Source organism: Symphalangus syndactylus, chromosome 5, assembly GCF_028878055.3.
Source record: "Symphalangus syndactylus isolate Jambi chromosome 5, NHGRI_mSymSyn1-v2.1_pri, whole genome shotgun sequence".
Taxonomy (NCBI): domain Eukaryota; kingdom Metazoa; phylum Chordata; class Mammalia; order Primates; family Hylobatidae; genus Symphalangus; species Symphalangus syndactylus.
The window spans coordinates 64681539-64706772 of record NC_072427.2 but is presented as its reverse complement, the minus strand read 5'-3'; the positions used below and the strand labels follow the sequence as shown (position 1 = coordinate 64706772).

The window sequence follows — 25234 nt, the reverse complement described above, 5'->3', positions numbered from 1 at the left end:
AACCTTTGTGACAAACAAGTTTTGGGGAGTTGACTGTTTCCTGTGCTGGTCAAGATCTTTGGGAAGCTGTAAAGTGCTTGAGGTCTGGGACCATACTTCATTTGCTTCTGTCTCAGCAAATTCCTGGTGCTCCATGAACTTTCCTTGGCCTTCTTGGACCTCTTATTCTCTATAATATTGAGGGCTTGAAGTTGACTAGATGTTGACATTGACTTGGTATATAGCTATTGGCTCATATTTGAATTTTGACCGTCAAAGGAAAGCACCTTTAAGGTAAGGAACCTTGTCATAAGAGATTGGTTGTTTTTGATAAAGTCCTCCTTGAACAGTTCACTGACTTCTGGGAAAGTTTCCTAGGCAATAATGTGAATTAAAAATGTAGTAATTAAAAATACATTTTTATGAGGTTCCCAGGAAGTCCACTGGGATGAAAAGAAAGAAACATCCAAAATGCAATGCTTTAAACTAGAGAAATTGTTTCTGGAAATTTTAGCAGAAAAAGTTAGCCTATCACTTTTTCCTATTGAATCTCAAAGCAAGTTTTTATTTCCTTTGAAGCAAGAACTATAAATGGAAACATAATAAAACATAGTAACCATCTTGAAATGTCTGAAATTTTTTAATTTGATGATGTATCTTTAAGTTACTCACAGATTATAAAAATATCAAGCAGAAACTTATGATATTTTAAGCAAGGTAATTATCATATAATGATAGGCATATACTCTGACTCTATGTGGGAATACCCATTGACAGAATTTTGTGAGAACAGAGAACATTTACAGATTTCCTCAAAAAAAAAAAAAAATAGCCTGAGACTTCTCGTTTGTATGTATGTGATTGGGAGCCTTGTTGGAATTTAAAAAAATCAATGATTATAGTTGCCTTCTTTTCCCATGTTTAAATTTTAATTTTTCTTTCATTAGTCTGCAAAATATAGTGAAGCTTGGCAAAGTAAAGAGGAGATGGAAAATACAAAAAAATTTTTATCTTTGACTGCTGTTTCTGAAGAAACTGTTGGTGAGTAGATGGAGATATCATTCAACTTTGTTTTTATCTGAGTCATGGAATATTTGGATTAAAGTAAAATTACCAATCCAATTTTTATGTCCTGTTCTGTGTGAGTTTGACTGTTCTTTAGGGAAGTAATTGATCACATTAGGTAGGATTATATGAAACTACTCCAAGCTTAGGTATGTTTCGGTGTCTTTAAGTGTTTGTGTCTGCTTGACGGTAAGGGGGACAGGGCAGGGACAAACTGGGAAATAGACAAAAGTATGTCATTGCCTTTACTTCTTGTCTCTTTTAGGTGTCTTTAGACCCCACTTTCTGCATACAATTCCCTAACTGCTTATGAGCCCGTGGAACTCCTTTTGTTAAAATCTATGACTGATTTGTCCTATTTCCTGGTCTCTCACAGTCCTATATTTTTGAGATGAGCCAATTCTGCACATTTATTTCTACTTTCTCCTTTGTTTGTATGTATATTTGTGAATCTTCTTTTTTGAAAACAGAAATATTATGGAGTCATGTAACCTTTAACCCATTTATATGATGGTGAAAATTTTAGGGATTAGAAACATTTTGTATTTTTGTATATCCTAGTTGAAGCATCAAAAAATACTAGTCTGGCCTATATTAAATTCATAGATCATTTACTTTTTGCATCTTCTGTTTTGTTACGGAGGTAACACATGTATAATCTATATAAGAAAATGTTGGTTAAACCGAAAAAATTACCGTCAGCTAAATTCTCAACTTGTAGAGATAACTGCTATTAATATTTTAGTTTACTCTTTATCTTTTGAGATGTGTTTAATGCAAATATCCATGTATATATTTTGAGAATAAAAATATGATCAAATTATATATGTATATGGTATTTTGTAACCTTTTCCCAATTTGTATTTCACGAGCACCTTTAACTGTCAATAATAGATGTGTGTGGTAGTTTGTTTCCAAACAGCTACCATTAGTTCCTTCCTTTTATTTGTGTTCATTCTCCTCATTTAGAGATAGAGTCCATGTTTCCTTCCCATTTCAGTCTTGGCTATCCTGGAACAATTTTGATTGATATATTACAGCAAAAATGATACTATGCCATTTCTAGGCCTTGTCTTTAAGAAAACAGGCAATTTCTGCTTTCCTTAGAAGGCTCACTCAGAGGAAGACCAGCCATTATGTAAGAGGTCAGGTTACCCAAGGCTGCCATGCTGTGAGAAACCCAAGCAAGCCATATGAAGGGGCTATGCAGAGAGAAGATGATGGTGGCCAGTTGCTGGCTATAGTGATTTTGGTAACGTCTCTCTCAAATTCATGTCCACTTGGAACATTGGAATGTGTCTTTATTTGGAAACAAGGTCTTTGCAGAGACTTAGTTAAGATGAAGTCTTACTGGATTAGGGTGGGCCTTTAAAAAAGAGGAGAGGACACAAAGAGACATAGAGCCACAGGGAAGAAGGCTGTGTGAAGATAGAGGGATGTAGCTACAAGCCAAGGAATGCAAGGATTGCTGTAAGCCAGAAGAAGCTAGGAAGACCCAAGGAATCATTCAGAAGGAATGCACTGCTGACACCTTGATTTCAGATATCTCTTGATTTCAGATATCTTCTAGAACTGTAGAGAATAAATTTCCGTTGTTTTCAGCCACTCAGCCTGTGGTAAATTGTTACAGCAGCCCTAGGAAACCGATACACTGACTGTTCAACAGTTTCAATGCAGACACTGAATAAAGGAGCAAGCTTGGACATTTCAGCTCCACCAAACACAATGCAGAGAATAACCAAGGCTAGACATACGCCCCCCTGACCTGCTCCAGGCATCTCCAGCTAAAGGGAGCTACCCAGCCATCTGAGGTCCCATTCATAGTGGAGCAGAGATAAATTGTTCCTGCTGTGTCCCTCAAATTCCTGGCCCACAGAAGCATGAGCATAATAAAGTGTTCGTTCTTTTATGCCATTAACTTAAAAAATTTTTATTGTAAATTGACAATTTATATTTATGGGGTACAAAGTAATACTATGATTTATGAATACAATATAGAATAATTAAATCAAGCTAATTAGCCTATCCATCACCTCAAATACTTAACATCTTTTATGGTGAGACCATTTGAAATTTAGCCTCTTAGCAACTTTGAAATGTATAATACATCCTTATTGATGATATTCACCACACCGTGCAATAGATCTCAAAGAAAAACCCTTATTCTTCCTGTCTAACTGAGACTTTGTACCCTTTGGCCATTATTTTCTCATTTTCCCATCCTCCAGCTTCTGGTAACCACCATTCCACTCTGCTTCTATAAGTACAATTGTTTTGGATTCCACATATAAATGGGAACATGTAGTATTTGTCTTTTTGTGTGTGGTTTATTTTGCTTGGCATAACGTCCTCTAATTCTATTCATGTTGTTGCAAATGATAGAATTTCCTTCTTTTTAAAGACTGAAAAGTACTCCATGGTGTATATACACCACATTTTCTTTATCCATTCATCTGTCGGTGGGTACTTAGGTTATTCTGTAACTTGGCTATTGTGAGTAGTGCTGCAGTGAGCATGGGAGAGCAGACATCTCTTTGACAAACGAATTCCAAAGCTTTTGGGTAAATGCCCAGAGGTGGGATTTCTGGATCATATGGTAATTCTATTTTTAGTTTTTTGAGGATCCTCCATACACTTTTCCATAATGGCTGTAGTAATTTACATTCCCACCAACAGAATGCAAGGGTTTCCTTTAATCCACATCCTCACCAACACTTTATCTTTTGTGTTTTTGGTGAGAGCCATTCTGACAGAAGTGAGATGATATTTCATTGTGATTAATTTATATTTCCTGAATGATTAGTGAGGTTGAGCATTTTCTGCATATTTGTTGTGTGCCATTAAGTTTTATTTTTTACTTTTTATTTTGAAATAATTTTAAATTTATGGAAAATTTGTGTAAGTAGTACAGAATTCCATATACCCTTCCCCCCAGCTTCTCCTAATCTTACATAACCATAGTGATCGAAACTCAGAAATCAACATTGGTATAATACCATTAATTAAAGTATAGACTTTCTTAAAACTTTACCAGGTTTCCCATTAATGTCCTTTTTATTTACTAGTATCCAATCCAAGATCCCATGTTACATTTCGTTGTCATGTCTCCTTAATCTCCTCCACGCTGTGATAGTTCCTCAGTCTTTCCTTGTCTGTCGTGATGTTGACCCTTTGGGAGAGTATTTGTCAGCTATTTTGTAAAATATCCTTCAGTTTTGGTTTATGTGATGTTTTCTCATGATTAGATGAAAGTTATGAATTTTGGCAAGCATAGTCTGGAAGTTATGTGCCCTTCTCAGTCAATCACATTTGGTATACCTAATGCTGTTATATATTATTATTGGTAATGTTTCACCTTGATCACTTTGTTAAGATGGTGTCTGCTGGTGTTCTCCACTGTAAAATTACTATTTTTTTCTTTTAACATTAATACATATCTTGGGGGAGATGCTTTAAGACTATGCAAATATCCTGTTTCTTCTCCAGCTTTCACCTACTAATTTCAGCATCAATCTGTAGATCTTGCCTGCAATAATTTTTACCATATGCCACTAGATTTGGGTGATTTTTTTAATGCAACAATAGATAACTGGAACGATGCGCATGAGCATTATTTTTAATGATCATGTATTAATTCATTAGATGGATGTGCCATCATTTGTTTAACTAATACCCTTCTGTTGAACATTTAGATTATTCCCTTAGTTTTTCAATTTTTTAAATTACACATGTTGCAATGACATCCTTAGTCAATTATTGCAATGATTACCTTCTGTGGTAGGCTGAAAAAAAACCACCCCAATCCCCCAAGAGATATCTATGTCAAATCCCTAGAGCCTGTGAATGTTACCTTATTTGGAAAAAGGGTCTTTGCAGATGTGATTAAGTCCTGGAATATTGAGATGGGCCCTAAATTCCATCATAGATAGCCTTATCAGAAAGAGATGGAGGGAGAAGAGGTAGATAAGGAAGAGGAAAAGGTGCTGCAAAGATGGAGGCAGAGATTGGAGTGATGGCAGCCTCAAGCCTGCTGGCAACCACCAGAAGCTGGAAGAGGGAGGAACAGAATTTCCTCTAGAACCTCTGGAGGGAATGTGGCCCTGCTGACACCTTGATTCTGGATTTCTGGCCTCCAGAACTGTGAGAGAATAAACTTCTGTTGTTTGAAGCCACCAAGTTTGTGGTAATTTGTTAGGGCAGCTATAGAAAATGGGTATACTTTCGAATACATTCCTGTAAGAGAAATACTTAGTGCAGGGTTGGACTTTCACAAGATTTTAATTCACATTGACTTACTGAAATCAATTTAGACTCTTACCCACATTGTATCTGAATATTGTTTTTCTATGCCAACAGTGGATTTTGTAGTTATTTTTAAGCTTTGTTTATTTAAAGTGGAATCACAATAATTTGTATTTCTCTGATTATCAGGGAGGTTATAGATTTATTCTTTTGTTTAGCCAAGTTGTGAGTTACCTATTCATGTCTTAGTCTCTTTTATAAAGTGAGGTATTCTTTATTGATTTGAAAGACTTTTTTAATATTAAGGATATTAATTATTTGTCACAAATACCAAAAGCATTTTTCTAACTTTTTTTAAAATTTGTGACATTTCTTGCTCTAGTTAGTCACTTCCTTTATGTTATCATTCATTGGTACTCTGCTTTAAAAGGCCTTTTATGTCTCAAGATTATATAAAAATATATATTTTCCTTTCATCAGTTATAATTTAATGAAAAAATTTAAATATTAACCCACTTGAGATTTATTTTGGTATTAGATATGAGGTAGAGAGTTGATTTCGTTTTTTTGCCCCAATTTGCTAACCAGCTATTCCAAGACCCTTTATTGGATAATCCGTCATTTCCCCACTTATTTGAAATGCTAGCTTTATCATGTAGGAACTGGGTTTATTTTCAGATTTTCTATTTTATTCCATTAAAATTTCTATCTGTGCTGATGTTAATACCACTCTATTTTGTTTATTGTGTCTTTATAATATATTTTATTAGGGCAGTATTTTGGAATAACATGTTTTTCTCAAATCTATTTTTTTTTCTGAGTTTAGCAATGACTACATTATTTTTTAAAAAAGAGATTGCAAAAGCACCTCTAAAGCTATATCTTATGAACTGCTTTTTTATTTATTTAAATGTCCAAAGACCAGTTATGAACGTAGTCTGCTTGGAAAAGTACAACTTACTAATATATTTCATTCAATGTTTATCAGTAATTCTACACCTTCATAGAAATGAGACTACACCTCTTATTCCAAAAAAAAAAAAATCCATGGACAGTGTCAGGACTGAGATTCTGGATGTTATAGTATCTCAACATCTATAGTTTGGAAACCAGCAGTCAAATACTGATTTTTCTAGTGGATAGGGCTTTTCTGAAAGACCACACCTGCTTGTGGTTGACTCTGGAGCAAGCAATGGAAGACAGGCCACTCTGTAAGTGGATCTATGGTGGCCTTTCAACATTAACCTTTTTGGTCACAGAGTTCACTACCCAGTGAACTTTTGGTCCTGGAGGGCAAGACATTTGTTTTCAGTTGCCCTTTTTTCAAAACCAAATCAAAACTATCAAATATGTTTAATTTTTAAAGCTCCTGGCATGTATATTTGGCTTAAGTCTATGTCCACATTGTATTTCTGGAGTTATGTGGCTGCTATAGGCCCTGTAGACACTTCCCATAATGTTAGATTTGTCCTGATGTTCTAACATGGAAATTAAGTGGACTTAATGATACGAAAGCTGGAGCTGCAAGGGGCTTGAAAGCTATGTTCAGAGACAATCATTGTTTTAAACATGATGACATTATTAAAGCTTCAGTTTTTAGGTTCAGACTTCTTAGCTATTATGTATTGGCAGTGTGTGCAAAGCAGGTAAGATGGAAAAGTAGGGTCAACGTAAAAGGAAAAGGGAATACAAGATACTGTTAGGTGAACCAGATGTCTGTTGCCCTTCACTCTTGCTCCTGACTGTCTTAATTAGTTCACACTTGACCAGTTCACCAAAATGAAGAGGTAACATTATTGTATTACTGGCTTCTTCAGATTTAATTTGAATCTTTTTTTGTTGATTGTTCTTTTACAGAAAAGCCAAATTCCTTAATGAAATTTCCTGCTTGCTGTTTACTTCATAGACATATGTTTTGGAGTCATTTATTGCCACACATATCTGGTTTTTTTTTAAGATTCTTAAAAACAAAAACGTAGTTAGCATTTACTTTAGGCTGCATTATTAACCTAATTATATTAATTTGTTTTTTGGACTACTCTAAAAGAGGAAACTTTTGGAATAATCAGCTTAAACTTGGTATTATTAGCAGAATATTTTCACTGCAAGTATGAAAGAAATAATTAGAAACACAACAGTCCAGTTTGACCTCATGCCACGGATTTTTTGAAAGTCTCATATTCCTGCTGTTGCAGCATAAGCACTATCATAAGGTGGTATGAAGCTACTTACATCTGTTCTACACTGAAATGAATTTCCCGTTACTCATTGGATCTCAGCTACTGTTTTAATTAGAAATGTATAAAAATTTAAAAATTATTTTAATCAATCATATATAGCCATAGATTTCTAAATAAGATATTTTTATAAGTGTTATTAGGAAAACAGGAAAATTTTGCCTTTTTTTCCTGTATGATAATTTTTTGTTGCCAGCACAGTTTAAGGCACTTGTAAATTGTCCAGTAGGTGGCAGCATCTAGTTACAATAAGTACTTTAAAAAGCCTTAAAGCATTAAAAAAATTTTTAAAGTTCCTGGCATACATTTTTGGCTTAAACCTATAGAGCTCCCATTGTATTTCTGGAGTCACGTGACTGCTGTACACTCTGCAGACACTTCTTATAATGTTAGATTAGTCCTGATGTTCGAACATGGAAATTAAGTGGACTTAATGATGTGAAAGCTGGAGCTGCAAGGGACTTGAAAGCTATGTTTAGAGAGAATCATTTTAAGCATGATCACATTATTAAAGCCAGACCTATTTCAGCATACCTATCAATATACCCAAACCTACTGTCTTTCTGTTTTTTGTCTTTAAACAAAGGGAGAAATTCTTAGGATGGATATTTTTCTTTTCTAGTCAGTTTTTCTTATCCTCTTATTTAAGAGTTAGCTTCAGGTTGGGTGTGGTGGTTCATGCATGTAATCCCAGCGCTTTGGGAAGTGGAGTCAGGAGGATCGCCTGAAGCCAGGAGTTCGAGACCAGCCTGGGCAACTTAGCAAGACCTTGTCTGTACAAAATATTTAAAAATTAGCCAAGCATCAGGAGGCTGAGGTGGGAGGATTGCTTGAATCCAGGAGTTTGAGACTGCAGTCATGCCATTGCTCTGCAGCATTTGTGGCTTTGTGAAACCCTATCTCCAAAAAACAAACAAACAAAAAATTAACTTTAAGGACTTTGGGCTGATGGCTGAATGGCAATTTCCAACCTGTTTTCAGCTTCCAAAGCACAAAACCCATCCCAGTTTGCTTATAACATCACAAATTTGCAACAGCAAATAAATGAAAAAAATAACTGTAGTTGGATAGTGCATTTACTTTTATTTATAGGTGCCAAACACAAAAGAGGCCTTGACTCCAAGAGAAAGTTGAAAACAACATTAAATTGATTTACATCACATTTGAACCTTATAATCCAGACATATTAACCTCACTGGGATTTTGAAGTAAACAATTTTGTACCTGCTAGAGATCTCTGAAATATTTTAAAAGTCTGTCCCATCCTGTTACTGAGGGGTCACTTTTGGGTATTTTTAGAGGCATGTTGCAAAAATCAAAACTCTTTACAACACCAGGAGTTTTCCCTTAGTTTCTGTCATTTATCTAATGAATACAGGTAGAATTCAATATTCTTTGAGACAAATACATCTAGTGACAGGTTTGCTTATTGTCTGCTTTTGATAGAGGTTGTTATTTTTGTCTTTGTCACATTTCTCTCTTGTATTTCTAGCTCCAAATATATAAATGAATATAAACACAAAACATCAACTTCATAACCTATTAGGCTTTTTAAAATTTGAGAATACCTTTTTCTAGGTGCCTTTTCTGTGAGATTCAGATGTATGATACTTCTGCTCTTGGATGCTTGGGTTAAATACTCAAAGAAAATCTGGTACTCTCTGTCTACTCTGATATGCAGAGGATAGAGGGAGGGAATCACATAACTGTGCTGACTGACACAGGCAAGGATTTTGGTTTTTAATTTCTGTTGGAGTCTCAGCATTGCTTAGGAATCTCTTGCATTCTCCAAAATGGTGATTCCAAACTATTACTATGTGCATCATCTCCTGTCTTCTGCAAGACCTTCACTGTCTTGGTTGGTCTTCCTTTCCAAAGAAAATGAATCTACAGGGTAGGAATTCCTTTTACGTTCGTTCCTTCTGTTTCTAAGCTTCATCCTGATTGTGTTCATTCATCCCCTCCTTCTTGCCTCTAACTTTAGTTGGAAGGAAGGTACTTTTATTCTCTGAGGCCAAAATCAGTAACATCCCATCCCTTTCACTGTGTTCCTGGCTGTTGGTTTGTTCGTCATTCCATTTTTTCATCTAGAGCTTCAATCTCTCTGGCTCTTTCCCTTTAACTTACCATGTTTAACTCTTCTAGTCCTAAAACAGAATAAAAAAGCCATTGAACCAATGAATAACCAACAGAACATACAAATAAGCCTTTTTCCTCATTTTCTTTTAACCTTACTCTAAAACAGACACCACTCAGTTTCCCTCTTCTCCTCAAAGGTCAGACTTCTTGAAAGAATAGTCCACATCTCTTGGTGCTACCTGGTCAATTTCTATTTACTTCTTAACTTTTCAGTGTCTGTATTTTCTACTGTCACACTATGGAAGCTGCTTCATCAGTGGTCCTCCTAAATTCGAAATCTAATGGCATACTTCCAGTTTTGATTGTACTTGACATCAATGTAGAATCTGACACAATGAGCTCTCATAGCGTAGCACAATTTTTACTGGATTTATTATTCCCTGCTGGTTTTCTTCCTTTTCTTCCCTTCCTCCTGCCTATTGTTGAAACCTATTCCTTCTTTTATATGTTTTCTCTGCTTTGGTTAATGGTTGCATCCCCACCTAGTCTCCTAAACTAGAAACTCAAGAGCCAGCCTCAGTTCCTCCCTTATTTTTCTTTTACACTTTTCCCCTGAGTTCCCCAAATGAGTATCTGTTCTGCCCTATCTGTATCTGACCTTTTTTTTTTTTACCCCCATTATTAAATGGTTTGATCTCAGCATTTCTCTATCAGACTATTCAAACAGTTTTCAGTCTCGCCTCCATGGTGTCAATTTCCTGCAAGATCATTGTACTGGTTATCTAATGCTGTGTAACAAATTACCCCCAAAACATGGCAACCTAAGCCAACAAACATTTATAATCTCACAGTTTCTGTGGGCCAGGAATCTGGGAGTATCTTAGCTGGGTGGTTCTGACTCAAGATCCCTCGTGTCAAATGGTTGCTGGGGCTACAGTCATTTGAAAGCTTTGCTGGAGTTGGAGAATCAGCTTCCAAGCTCACTCACATGGTTGTTTGCAGACCTCAGTTTCTTGCTGCCTGTGGGCTGGAGACCTTAATTTCTTACTACACGAACCCCTCCATAGGATGCGTGTATGTCCTCACGACATGGTAGCTGACTTCTAGAGCACATAGTAAGTGCTCAACAAATTGAGTTATTATTGGTAATCCTGGGATTACTAGACATTACTGCATCAACAGGAACATGGTCTGTGTCTCTTATATTATCATTTATATGTCAAGGAATTTCTGCAGGTTTCATACATCTATTAGCTGTACATAGGTCTTATATATCTTTTTATTGTTATTTCCCTGATTGGTGTTTAGCCTATCGTATTTACAAAGGGTTATTAATGACATAGGCAAAAGTTAGTGACTTTTTAGACATTTATAATTTGTTTTCTATTTGTGCATTTAACTAAATTATCTTATTAATTTTAATTATTTTTACTTGTTTACCTTTTTTTTTAGTTTATGAACATATCACCAGGAAATAATGTTAATTTTTGTGTCCTTTTTAACAATTATTCCTATGGTGAGAACTATAAGAACTTAGTGTTGAAATTTATTGAATGCATTTCAGTATATATTTAAATTATAAATTTTTATTTCATGTCCAACATATTTAATGTTTTAAAATTAATAGATTTAAATACTAAATGAATCTTTTATTCATGGGCCAACCTTTCTTGGTTCTGGAAGATTATTCTTTTAATTTAGTACCAGATTTAAATGGATGAATTTATTCAGACTTTTTGCATCTGTATTTATAAGCAAGGTTAGTTGTGTTTGTGTGTGCACACACAGGTGTGTGAAATGTTTGTTATGGTATAGGGAGTGAAGTTGGGGGTGGAGAGTCGATGTATGTGTGTTTGCTTTGTCAGGCTGTGTGAACTTCATAAAATGAGTGGGGGTGGCTGCTCACTTATTTCTATGATTTGAAACAGTTTATATAACACAGGGATTATCTGTTCCCTTAAAATTTGAAAGATTTCACTGGAAAAACCATCTGGTTCAAATAATTTCTTGGAGGCAATTCTCTGACTCTTTTCTCAGCTGCCTTCATATTTACTATTCTATTTCAGGTTACTAGCTATTCTGGAGTCAATTTTGGCAATGCATCCATGTCACTAAGATTTTAAAGTATCCACTTCATGAAGATTTAAAAATTTAATAACATACAATCTCAGATAGTATGTTAAATAATAATTCTTTTTCATATTGTTTGTACATCCTCTTTATCTCTAATTTTGTTCATGTTTTCTCAGTCTTTTTAATCTGGAAGTTTTTTCTAAACTTTTTATTTGGGCACAGTTTTATATTCATAGAAAAATTATGAATATGGTACAGAGATTTCCCCTATACCCACCCCCAGTTTCCCTTATTATGAACATCTTGCATTTGTATGGTTCATTTGTTTCAACTAGTGAACCAATATTGATATATTCAGATTTCCTTAACTTTTACTTAATGTCCGTTTTTTGTTCCAGAATCCCATCCAAGATGCCACATTCCATTTAGCCCTCATGCCTCCTCAGTCTACTCTTGGCTATGACACTTTCTCAGACTTTTTTTTTATTTTTAATGACCTTGACAGTTTTGAGGAGTACTGGTCAGGTATTTTGTAGAATGTCCAACAGTTGGAATTTATCTCATGCTTTTCTCATGATTAGACTAAGAGTATGTGTTTTTGGGAGGAAAACCATGGAGTTACAGGGTCATTTTCATTACATCATTACAGGGTCATTTCATCATATTATTAACATAACATTGCTATTAATGTTAACTCTGTTCACCTGGCTGAGGAAATATTTGTAAGATTTTTCCACTATAAGTTACCGTATTTCCCTGTCCTTTTCCACACTGTACTTTTTGGAAAGAAATTGCTATTTGCAGCCCCTGCTTAAGGAGTGGTGCTGGGAAAACTTGCTAACCGTAGGAAGGGGATAAAACTGGATCTCTAACTTACCATGTACAGAAATCAACTCAAGATGGACTAAGGATTTAAATATATAAAAATTCTAGAAGAAAACCTGGGAAATACTCTTCTGGTTATTGGCCTAGACAAAGATTTTATGACTAAATTCTCAAAAACAATTGCAACAAAAACAAAAATTGACAATGGGAACCTCATTAAACTAAAGAGCTTCTGTGCAGCAAAAGAAAATATCGATACAATAAACAGACAACCTATAAAATGGGAGAAGGTATTTGCAAACTATGCCTCCAGCCAAGGACTATTATGCAAAAGCTATAAGGAATTGAACAAGCAAAAAACAAATAATCCTATTAAAAAGTGGGCAAAGGATATGAACAGGCACTTCTCAAAAGAATACAAGTGGGGAACAAATGTATGAGAAAATGCTTAACATCGCTAGTCATCAGAGAATTGCAAAGCAAAACTGCAATGAGACACCATCTCACGCAAGTCAGAATGACTATTATTAAAAAGTCAAAAAATAACAGGCATTGGTGAGGCTGCAGAGTGAAGGAAATGTTTATACACTGCTGGTGGAAATGTAAATTAGTTCAGCCATTGTGGAAGGCAGTTTGGAGATTTCTCAAATAACTAAAAATATAACTACCATTCAACCCAGCAATCCCATTACTGGGTATATACCCAAAGGGAAATAAATTGTTCTACCAGAAAGACAGCTGCATGCATGTGTTCATCACAGCACTATTCATAATAGTAAAGACACGGAACCAACCTAGATGCCCATCAATGGTGGATTTGATAAAGAAAATGTGGTTTATATATACCATGGAATACTATGCAGCCATAAAAAAGAACAAAATCATCTCCTTTGTGGCAACATGGATGCAGCTGGAGGCCATTTTCCTAAGTGAATTAACACAGAAACAAAACTAAACATTGCATGTTCTCACTTATAAGTGGGAGCTAAACCCTGGGTACATGTGGACGTAAACATGAGAACAATAGACACCAGGGACTCCATAAGGAGGGAGGGAGAGACAGGGACAAGGGTTGAAAAAGTTTCTACTGAGTACTATGTTTACTATCTGGGTGATGGGATCAATAAAAACCCAAACCTCAGCATCATGCAGTATACCCTTGTAACAAGCCTGTAGTGTACCCCCCGAATCTAAAATAAAAATAAAAATAAAAAAATGATGAAAGCATCATTGCTGTGAATTTGTTTCTGAACATAGCTTTATCTCTGTAGCACACTCCTGTATGTGGTTTCATCATTTTCCACAAGATGTTATGTTTTTATTTCCTTATTGATCTAATAGTTATTTAGAAAATGATGATGACTTTCTTTTCTTCTCCAGAATTTTGTATAAGTCCCATATTTTAAAAACGAATATAGAGTCTCATAATATTGTGGTCATGGTTTTGATATTTTTAAAAATAAATTTTATTGTGTATATTTAAGGTATACAACATAATATGAGATACATATATCTATAAATATATATGGTAAAATGGTTACTATAGTGAAACAAATTAACATATCAGTCACCTCACATAGTTACCCATTTCCTCTCCTCAACCCCCCATCATGGAAGAGCAGCTATAATCTACTCATTTAGCAAAAATCCTGAATGTAGTACACTATTATCAATTATAGTCCTTGAGTTGTACATTAGATCTTTAGACTTGTTAGTCCTACATATCTGCTACTTTTTATCCTTTGACCTACATTTTCCCATTTCCTCCCAGTGTTCTCTCACTAGGTAATCATTGTTTTATTCCCTTTCTCTGTATATTTGACTTTTTTTTTTTGGATTCCACATATAAGTGAAATCATGATCACTCAGTATTTTTCTTTCTGTGTCTGGCTTATTTCACATAGTATTATGTCCTCCAAGTCTACCCATGTTGTGGCAAAAGGCAGTTTCTCCTTTTTTAAGGCTGAGTAATATTCCTTTGTGTGTGTGTGTGTGTGTGTGTGTGTGTGTGTGTGTATTACCGTTGCTTTATCCATTCATCTGCCAATGGACACCTGGTTTGTTTCCGTATCTTGGCTATTATGAATAATGGAGCAATAAACATGGGAGTGCAGATGTCTTTATGAGGTGGTGATTTCATTTTCTTTGCGTTTATACCCAGAAGACGAATTGCTGAGTCATATGGTAATTCTTCCTATTTTTAATTTCTTTAGAAACCTTCATATTGTTTTCCATAATGGCTCCACCAATCTGTATTCCCTCAAACAGTATACAAGGGTTCCCTTTTCTCCACACCCTCACCAATACTTTTTTTTTTTTTTCTTTTTTTTCGAGACGGTGTCTCGCTCTGTCGCCCAGGCTGGAGTGCAGTGGCGCAATCTCGGCTCACTGCAAGCTCTGCCTCCCGGGTTCACGCCATTCTCCTGCCTCAGCCTCTCCGAGTAGCTGGGACTACAGGCGCTCGCCACCACGCCTGGCTAATTGTTTTGTATTTTTAGTAGAGACGGGGTTTCACCGTGGTCTCGATCTCCTGACCTCGTGATCCGCCCGCCTCGGCCTCCCAAAGTGCTGGGATTATAAGCGTGAGCCACCGCGCCCGGCCCACCAATACTTGTTATCTCCTGTCTTTTTGATAATAGCTTTCCTAACAAGGCGTTATCTCACAGTAGGGTTGATTTACATTTCCCTGATGATTAGTGATGTTGAGCACCTTTTCATATTGTTGGTCATTTTTATGTTTTCTTTGAAAAAATATCTATTCACTTTGCCCATTTTTAATCAGGCTGTGTTTTCTTGCTATTGAGTTGTATGAGTTCTTTATAAATTTTGAATATTAACACCTTATCAGATATATGATTTGCAAATGTTTTTCCCAATCTGTAGGTTTTTTTCTTTTATTGATTGTTTCCTTTGCTAGGCAGAACCTTCTTAGTTTGATGTAGTCCCATTTATTTATTTTTGCTTTTGTATTCTGAACTTTTGGTGTGATACCCAAGAAATCATTGCCCAGGGTGATATTAAGGCACTTTCCCTCTATGATTTCTTCTAGGAGTTTTACAGTTTCAGATTTTATGTTTTCGTCTTTTATTCATTTTGAGTTGATTTTTGTGTATGATGTAAGATAAGGGTCCAATTTCATTCTTTCGGATGTGGAATTCCAGTTTTCCCAGCACCATTTATTGAAGAGACTACATTTTCCCCATTGTGTCTTCTTGGGCCCTTGTTAAAACTTAATTGACTGTATATGTTTGGATTTATTTCTGGGATTTGTATTGTGTTCTGCTGGTCTATGTGTCTCTTTTTATGCCAGTATTATACTGTTTTGATTACCTTACTAAACTAATTTGATTACCTTTCTGTGTGATGCCTTCAACTGTAGTTTTTCTTTTTCAGAATTGCTTTCGCCATTTGGGGATCTTTTGTGGTTCCATATGAAGTTTAGGATTTCTATTGCTGTGAAAAATATTGGGATTTTGATAGGGGTTGCTTTGGGTAGTGTGGACATTATCACAATATTGAATCTTCTGATCCATGAGCATGGAGTATCCTTCCATTTATTTGTGTCCTCTTGAATCTCTTTCACCACTGTTTTATAGTTTTTAGTGTCCAGATCTTTTACCTCCTTGGTTTAATTTATTCCTAAGTACCTTATTTGATTTTTTTGATGCTATCATAAATGAGATTGTTTTCTTGATTTTTTAAGGCTAGGTTGTTTGTGTATAGAAATGCCACAGATTTTTATATGTTGATTTTGTATGCTTCAGCTTTTCTGAATTTATTTATTACTTCTAATAGGTTTTTTTTGGTGGAATCTTTGAGGTTTTCTACATACAAAATCATGTCATCTGCAAGTAGAGATAATTTTACTTCTTCCTTTCTGATTTGGATGCCTATTATTTCTTTTTCTTGTCAGATTGCTCTTGCTGGTCCTTCCAGTACTGTGTTGAATAGAAGTGGTGAGAGTGGGCATCCCTACCTTATACTAGATCTTAGAGGAAAAGCCTTCTGTTTTTCCCCATTGGTTGTGATGTTAACTGTGAACTTCTTCTATACCTAAACTCTTGAGAGTTTTTATCAAGAAAGGATGTTGAACTTTGTCAAATGCTTTTTCTGTATCAATTGAAATGATCATGTGGTTTTTGTCTTTCAATCTGTTAATGTTATTTATATATCACATTGATTGATTTACATAAGTTAAACCACCCTTACCTGCCAGGGAGAAATCCCACTTGATCATGATGTGTAGTCTTTTTGATATATTGTTGAATTTGGTTTGGTAATATTTTATTGAGGATTTTCACATCAATGTTCATCAGAGATTCCTGGTCTGTAATTTTCTCTTTTGTGTGGAGTCTTTTTGTGGCTCTGGTATCAAGGTGATACTGGCCTCATAAAATATGTTAGAAAGTATCCCCTCTAGCCCTGTTTTTTTTTTTTGTTTTGGAAGAGTTTAAGAAGTATTGGTATTAATTCTTCTTTGAGAGTTTGGTGGAATTCAGCCATGAAACCATCTGGTCCTGGGGTTTTCTTTGTGGGGAGGTTTTTAATTACTACTTCAATCTCTGTGTTTATTGTAGATCTGTTCAGGCTGTCTGTTTCTTCCTGATTTAATATTGGTAGTTTATATTTTTCTAGGAATTTATCCATTTCCTCTAGGTTATCAAATTTATTGACACATAATTATTCATAATAGTTCCTTTTGATACTTTTTATTTCTTAGGTGTCTGTTGTAATTTCATTGTTTTCATTTCTGATTCTAGATATTTGAGTCGTCTGTGTTTTTCTTAGTCTAACTTTTGTTGATTTTGATTTTTCAAAAAAACAACTCTTAGCTTTATTGATTTCCCCTTCCCTGTGGCTTTTCTATCCTCTCTTTGATTTATTTCTGTTCTGATCTTTATTATTTTCTTCCTTCTGCTAACTTTGGGTTTAGTTTGTTATTTTTCCAGTTCCTTGAAGCATAATGTCAGGCTACTTATTTGAGATCGTTCTTGTTTTATAATGTAGGCATTTGTTGCTATAAACTTCCCTCTTAGAACAGTTTTTGATATTTTTGAATTTGTTGAAATTTTCTTTATAGCTTAGTAGAAAGGTTCTCAATTGTAGGAGACATTTGGATGTGTGCATTTTTGGTTGTCATAAGGATGTGCTGCAGGGGAGAATGAGGGAACTACTGGAATTTATGCCACTATGCCAGGGGCCAAGTTTGCTAAAGGTCAGGAATTGCATAAGGAAGCTCCACACAGAGAATTGTTTTGCCTGTAATATGATTAATACCCCCAGTGAAAATTCACCTAATATATGATTAACTTTTATAAGTGTTCCATGGACACTTGAAAAGAAGGACTATTTCTCTCTGTGGAGAACAAACTGAAATATGCAAAATGTCCTTATAACTTGTCTACTTGATTTGCATTCATCTTAGAGAGTTCTGTTAAGGTCTTTCAATATAATTGTGCTTTTATTAGTTTCTGAAAACTGATTGGAATCCTTCAATATAGTAGAAAATGCATATTATTTGTGAAACCAAAAAAGAAGACCCTGAAGAAAGAGTGTATTAACATGAAATGACAAGAGGATGATTTAAAAAAGAAGCTGAGTAAGATGAGAAAGGATTACAAGGAAAAATAGGAAAAATGCACTTATTGGAGTAATGAGCATAATTAAGACTGCAGGAGAATCAAGGCAGTGAAGGATGCTCCACAACATGAAGGGATAAATAGATGAGGAAATGATGAAGTAAATGATAAGGGTGGAGATAGGGAATAGGAATTCCAACTAAAAATTATAGAAATTTCTGAGGAAGTAAACTAGTATCACTATTACAGAAACAATGATCACAGGAAATTTTTCTGATTTAAAAATATTATATATGCACTATTAATGATAAAAGGCCAATACCCATATATACACAGGCAAGATTCTGAGAAATCTTACAAGCATCCAGGCCCAAATTAGAATAATCTTATTTTACCTATAAAAATGGAAGCTGAATTCAGATATCTTTCTTGCAATAAAGGAAAAATATAGTAACTAAGGATTACATATTGCTTCTGTTATTGTGGTGTGAAGACAACAGAAAGACATTCTTAGATATGGTAGAGTGGATAATTCACTGCTAATATTGTTTTTGGAATAAATGTACTTGAAAACATACTCTAGGCAACCAGCAAATGAGTCACAATGTACAATCCAGGATTACAGAAGTTGCTATATAAAGGAATTATCTGTGAGCATTATAACCAGCCAAATACAGAGGTGAACAGAAAGAAATGTATGTTTATAAATCCAAGAATTACTCTACACTAGAAGATAAGAATAACCATAGGTAGGCCTAAAAGTCCAGATTATATTAACAGAGGCTGAAAAGTGGGAGAAAAGTGAGGATAAGTAAAACAATTCTAAATTCCTTGTACTACTTTAGAGGAGAGGCAGAAAACCATTTTTTGTTCTTGACTTTCTTCTTCTTTTTTTTTTAAGATTATTCCTTGTCTTTTCTTTTTTTTTTCTTTTTTATTATTATACTTTAGGTTTTAGGGTACATGTGCACAATGTGCAGATTTGTTACATATGTATCCATGTGCCATGTTGGTTTGCTGCACCCATTAACTCGTCATTTAGCATTAGGTGTATCTCCTAATGCTGTCCCTCCCCCCTCCCCCCACCCCACAACAGTCCCTGGAGTGTGATGTTCCCCTTCCTGTGTCCATGAGTTCTCATTGTTCAATTCCCACCTATGAGTGAGAACATGCAGTGTTTGGTTTTTTGTCCTTGCGATAGTTTACTGAGAATGATGGTTTCCAGTTTCATCCATGTCCCTACAAAGGACATGAACTCATCATTTTTTATGGCTGCATAGTATTCCATGGTGTATATGTGCCACATTTTCTTAATCCAGTCTATCGTTGTTGGACATTTGGGTTGGTTCCAAGTCTTTGCTATTGTGAATAGTGCCGCAATAAACATACGTGTGCATGTGTCTTTATAGCAGCATGATTTATAGTCCTTTGGGTATATACCCAGTAATGGGATGGCTGGGTCAAATGGTATTTCTAGTTCTAGATCCCTGAGGAATCGCCACACTGACTTCCACAATGGTTGAACTAGTTTACAGTCCCACCAACAGTGTAAAAGTGTTCCTATTTCTCCACATCCTCTCCAGCACCTGTTGTTTCCTGACTTTTTAATGATGGCCATTCTAACTGGTGTGAGATGGTATCTCACTGTGGTTTTGATTTGCATTTCTCTGATGGCCAGTGATGATGAGCATTTTTTCATGTGTTTTTTGGCTGCATAAATGTCTTCTTTTGAGAAGTATCTGTTCATGTCCTTTGCCCACTTTTTGATGGGGTTGTTTGTTTTTTTCTTGTAAATTTTTTGAGTTCATTGTAGATTCTGGATATTAGTCCTTTGTCAGATGAGTAGGTTGCAAAAATTTTCTCCCATTCTGCAGGTTGCCTGTTCACTCTGATGGTAGTTTCTTTTGCTGTGCAGAAGCTCTTTAGTTTAATTAGATCCCATTTGTCAATTTTGGCTTTTGTTGCCATTGCTTTTGGTGTTTTATGTTTATATAACTTAGACTTCAAATTAAAGTGCAAACTTTCCAAATTGTTGTATAGTTAGGATTATGATTTATAAAGGAGAAAGGAAAAAAAGACAAGAAAATGAGCATTAAAAGAAAGGAAGAAAGGGAGAGAGGGAGGAAAGAGGAAGGAAGAAAGGAAGAATGGAAGGATGGAAGGAGGGAAGGAGGGAAGCCCAAACAGGGAAACCATTAGGGTCTAACAGGAAAATCACTAATATGTCTAGTGATGTACATGTTAGGTGAGGCAATGAGTGTACTCTTTTAAACTAGCCTGTTTTTTTTTTTTTTTTTTTTTTTTCTGTGTGTAGGTTCTTTTTTTTTTTTTTTATTATTATTATTTTTTTTTTATTATACTTTAGGGTTTTAGGGTACATGTGCACAATGTGCAGGTTTGTTACATATGTATCCATGTGCCATGTTGATTTCCTGCACCCATTAATTCGTCATTTAGCATTAGGTGTATCTCCTAATGCTGTCCCTCCCCCCTCCCCCCACCCCACAACAGTCCCCGGAGCGTGATGTTCCCCTTCCTGTGTCCATGAGTTCTCATTGTTCAATTCCCACCTATGAGTGAGAACATGCGGTGTTTGGTTTTTTGTCCTTGCGATAGTTTACTGAGAATGATGTTTTCCAGTTTCATCCATGTCCCTACAAAGGACACGAACTCATCATTTTTTATGGCTGCATAGTATTCCATGGTGTATATGTGCCACATTTTCTTAATCCAGTCTATCGTTGTTGGACATTTGGGTTGGTTCCAACTCTTTGCTATTGTGAATAGTGCCGCAATAAACATACGTGTGCATGTGTCTTTATAGCAGCATGATTTATAGTCCTTTGGGTATATACCCAGTAATGGGATGGCTGGGTCAAATGGTATTTCTAGTTCGAGATCCCTGAGGAATCGCCACACTGACTTCCACAATGGTTGAACTAGTTTACAGTCCCACCAACAGTGTAAAAGTGTTCCTATTTCTCCACATCCTCTCCAGCACCTGTTGTTTCCTGCTTTTTTAATGATGGCCATTCTAACTGGTGTGAGATGGTATCTCATTGTGGTTTTGATTTGCATTTCTCTGATGGCCAGTGATGATGAGCATTTTTTCATGTGTTTTTTGGCTGCATAAATGTCTTCTTTTGAGAAGTGTCTGTTCATGTCCTTCGCCCACTTTTTGATGGGGTTGTTTGTTTTTTTCCTGTAAATTTGTTTGAGTTCATTGTAGATTCTGGATATTTTTGCAACCTACTCATCTGATAAACTAGCCTGTTAAAAGATACACTTTCACATTGGTTTTCTTATCATCCCGTCTTATTTCACTCAGTTCCCCCCTTCTTTCCCCTTTATTTTTATAATCCCATCCTCTTGTCTTTTTACATTCATCAGTTCTTTCCTGTGACTTACTCCTCCGGTTTCACAAATGTCATATATTTTGATATATTGAGGATGCCAACAAGTTTTTAGAAATTTTATGATTTTTTAATAATTATTTTCAAAACGTCTGCTGTCCCAGTGATTACCAGGATGCTGTTTCATTTGTTTTTCATTTTTTTTCCTTCTGTGTCTTCTCATCCTCCAATGAGGTAAAATCCATCCACACCTGCCATTTACCAACAGAGCAAAAAGGCACATCTGCCTTGAGTCTGCTCATTGTCCATCTGGATGCTGGTAAAATTGTGATCAATGTTCATTGCTGATTTCTGCCTCCTTTCTGTCCAGTTGTTTTCTAAGAGTTGCGGCCTCTGAATAGATGTAGAAAGAAGTATGACAGCAGTTGAGTAACAGCATTTGAACTGCCTCAAGAAACAACGTTGTTGCTCAAGGAGATGGGGACTCTAATTTCTGGTTGATTTTTTCCTTTTATCTCTGAGTCAAGCGGCTGCTTTCCAGCTAGATCTAAGTCTGCCCCTGCGCTGTTTCAGTAGGCAAAGCTTGCATGGCTACTGATTGCTTTTCTCTTTCCCTTTCTATCATTTGTGCTGGTGGCAATTGCTTCCAGATTCTGGAAACAGATAACAGTAGATCCTTGAATGACATTGTTTCATTCAACATCATGTTTTTTTATTTTTAATTTTTATTTTTTAGAGACAGGATCTCATTTTGTTGCCCAGGCTGGAGTGCAGTGGCATGATCACTGCTCACTGCCACCTTGAATTCCTGGGCTCAAGGGATCCTCCCACCTCAGCCTCCGGAGTAACTGAGATTACAGGTGCATGCCACCATGCCCGGCTGATGTTTAAATTTCTGTAGAGATGGGGTCTTGCCATCTTGCCCAGTCTGGTCTTAAACTCCTGGGCTCAAGAGATTCCTCTCGGCCTCCCACAGTGCCAAGATTACAGGTATGAGCCACCACGCCGGGCTCAGTGTCATTTTATTATAACATTGATGAGGAAAAAAATGGATTCCCAGCTAGGGCCACTGTCTGTATGGAGTTTGTTTGTCTTTCCCCTGTCTGCATGGGTTTTCTCCAGACACTCTGGTTTCCTATCCATCTCAAAGACATGCATGTTAGGTTATCTACGTGGTTCCACTGTGAGTGAGTGTGGGTGTGTGTGAGCACACCCTGCCATGGCATCCTGTCCAGGGTGCGTTCCCGCCTGGGACTCTGAGCTGCCAAGATAGACTCTGGCCACCCGAGACTCTGAATTGGAATAAGCCGATAAAGAATTACCTTACTTATTTTTATTAATTTTTCTTAAATGTACTTATAGCCCACATTCGTGTCAGTGTTTAATATTACAAGTGTTTTGGTCTTTATTTAGAAGTTTAATAATGTTTTTGTGACCAGAAATGTGCCATAGAAACTTAATTCTTATTTATATTAATTAGATTGTGGTAAAATTGATTTTGTTGTATGTCGTTTTGCTTAAAGTCACAGTTTCCAAGAATCTATAGATGATGTTAAGAGAGGATTTACTATACTTGTGTATGGCATCTAAAAATTGTATGGCATAATTCAGTATTCAGAAATGAGGCTCTTTTTCCCTTTCTGTTTCTGTCTGCCTTTTCTCAGGGTGGTGTCTGGGTTCGGGAGGACGCTTGTGTAGCATCATGGCCTGGGGTGGCGGGGGGTGGCGCGCACATCTGGTCCTTACTGTTCTCTCAGAGGCATCCCGTCCTGCTTGGTCTGTGGATATGGGAAGCCAGCTGGGGCATCTGCTGACTTGTAGCTGGTCCCATTTAGCCTTTATCATCTGCCAGCAGATGCTGATGTTGTGTGTTGTCCCTGCCACATCCTCTCTGGTGGGAGGCTCTGTGCCACCCCCTCATCACGACCCCAGTCATCTTCACAGGGGCATGTGAGAGCTTCTGGTCTCCTTCAAGCCACAGGCCAGCCAGCCATGGGGAACTGTGTGTGTGTGTGTGTGTGTGTGTGTTTGTGTATGTGTGTGTGTGTGTCTGTGACTGAGGAGGAGAGAGAGAGAGAGAGAGAGAGAGAGAGAGACTACTTCAGCCTCTGTCTCCCTGTAAGCATGCCACACTGCCTTTGCTTCTCTGCAGCTGTCATGGGTGGGTGGAGAGCACTGTGTTCCTGTGTGCGGGGTCTCCCCTCAGTTCCAGGTGTACAGTGAGGCAGAGCTCACTCTGCCCTGGGTTTCTCCATCCTTTTCAGGTTCTCTATGCACCTCCGGGATTTCACTTCCAGGGGCTGTGCCAGGGAGTAGCTTAATACCTGTATCACTTGTGTCTACTCTAAACTCATCCCCTCTGCTAGTCTTCTAGGACCTGTAGGTCCTTATTTGGGATGGGCTTTAATTTCTTCCGTGGGTGGCAGGAAGCAACTTAAATCACATCCTGCAATCCTCCTCTTTCAGGACTCATATTAAAAACTTAATCATCAACATTTTGGCTCATGATCTCTAAAGGGAGATTTTTTTTTTCCTTCTCACATGAATGTTTGTAGTGAAGAGAGGAATTTTTAAAATTTTCTTATTAACTTTGAATTTTGATGTAACTTCAGATTTAAAGTAATAGGAAAAGTACAAAGGATTCTCAAATACTCTTTATGCAGAGTCTCCAAATGTTAACATTTTACCACATTCTCTTTGTCTTTCCCTCTCCACACAAGGGCACACATATACACACATACATGCACGATTATACATATAAATCAGGAAATGATTATTTTGCAATTATCTATAGGCTTTACTGAAATTTTGCCAATTGTCCCTCTAATATCCTTTATAGCAAAAGGAAAATCTCAGGCTATGCATTAGATTTTTGTCATACCTTTTAGTCTTGGTGTTTTATGACATAGGCATTTTTGAAGACAGTGGGCCTATTATTTTGTAGCATGTCCTCTAGTTTGCGTTGGTTTGTTTCTGCTCGGTTAGGTTCGGGTTATGTGTTTTTGGCAGGAATCCCACAGAAGTGATAGTGTCCTTCTCAATGAATCAGATCAGGAAGTGCATGATGGTGATTGTCCTGAAACTCACAATGTTAACTTTGACCACTTTAGATGGAAATGGTGTGTACCAGGTTTCTCCATGGTAAAGTTACTATTTTTCCTTTGGTAATAAATAAATCATCTTGTGGGGAGATAGATACTTTGAGGCTATGATCCTATTATTCCTCAAACTGTCACCCACTAGTTTTATCACTCATTGATGATACTTACCTGAGTCAGTTATTATGATGGTTACTAAATGGTTAATTCCATAATTTCTTCTACATTAGTTGTTTTTGAAAAAGAAGGAAGAACTTTCTAAAGGGAGACTTTTGGAATTCAGATATATATTTTTTTTCCTCCAAGGGTTAAGCTCTTGCAATTGAATGCCCAACTTTTAAAACTGCTGTCTTTTAAACTCAAAGCCAATTGATGGCACCTTTGCTGTAGGTAGTACCCACCTCTCTCTGAGGCAATGAATACCACTGGGATGATGGGCAAAGAGCCACAGGGTCACAAGAGTAATTTCAAATTTTTCTTACCACCTGCATGACACTGGTCTCAGATAGTCGCTGATCACCTGTGAGGGTTTTCCATATTGTAAATTTTCATATTTTTATGTCTTTTCAGGTGTTTTAATATAAAATTGAGTGAACTGTTATCATAAAGGAATTATGGGATAGAAAAATATATTACCACTTCAGGACGATGATGTAAATGTAACTTAAACTGATGATAAAATGTTGCCAAATTGCTGACTTGCT

General features: G+C 36.4%; 1 protein-coding gene across 4 annotated transcripts in view; it reads left to right on the top strand.

Annotated features, from left to right (window-relative positions):
- The window catches only part of FSIP1 (fibrous sheath interacting protein 1), a 188841-nt gene that overhangs the window by 19295 nt on the left and 144312 nt on the right, over positions 1-25234 (top strand). For all 4 annotated transcript variants that reach the window (XM_055278660.2, XM_063639082.1, XM_063639081.1 and 1 more), the window contains exon 5: positions 927-1020. In XM_055278660.2, the coding sequence (XP_055134635.1) occupies positions 927-1020 (94 nt within the window). The remainder of the gene's footprint in view (positions 1-926; positions 1021-25234) is intronic.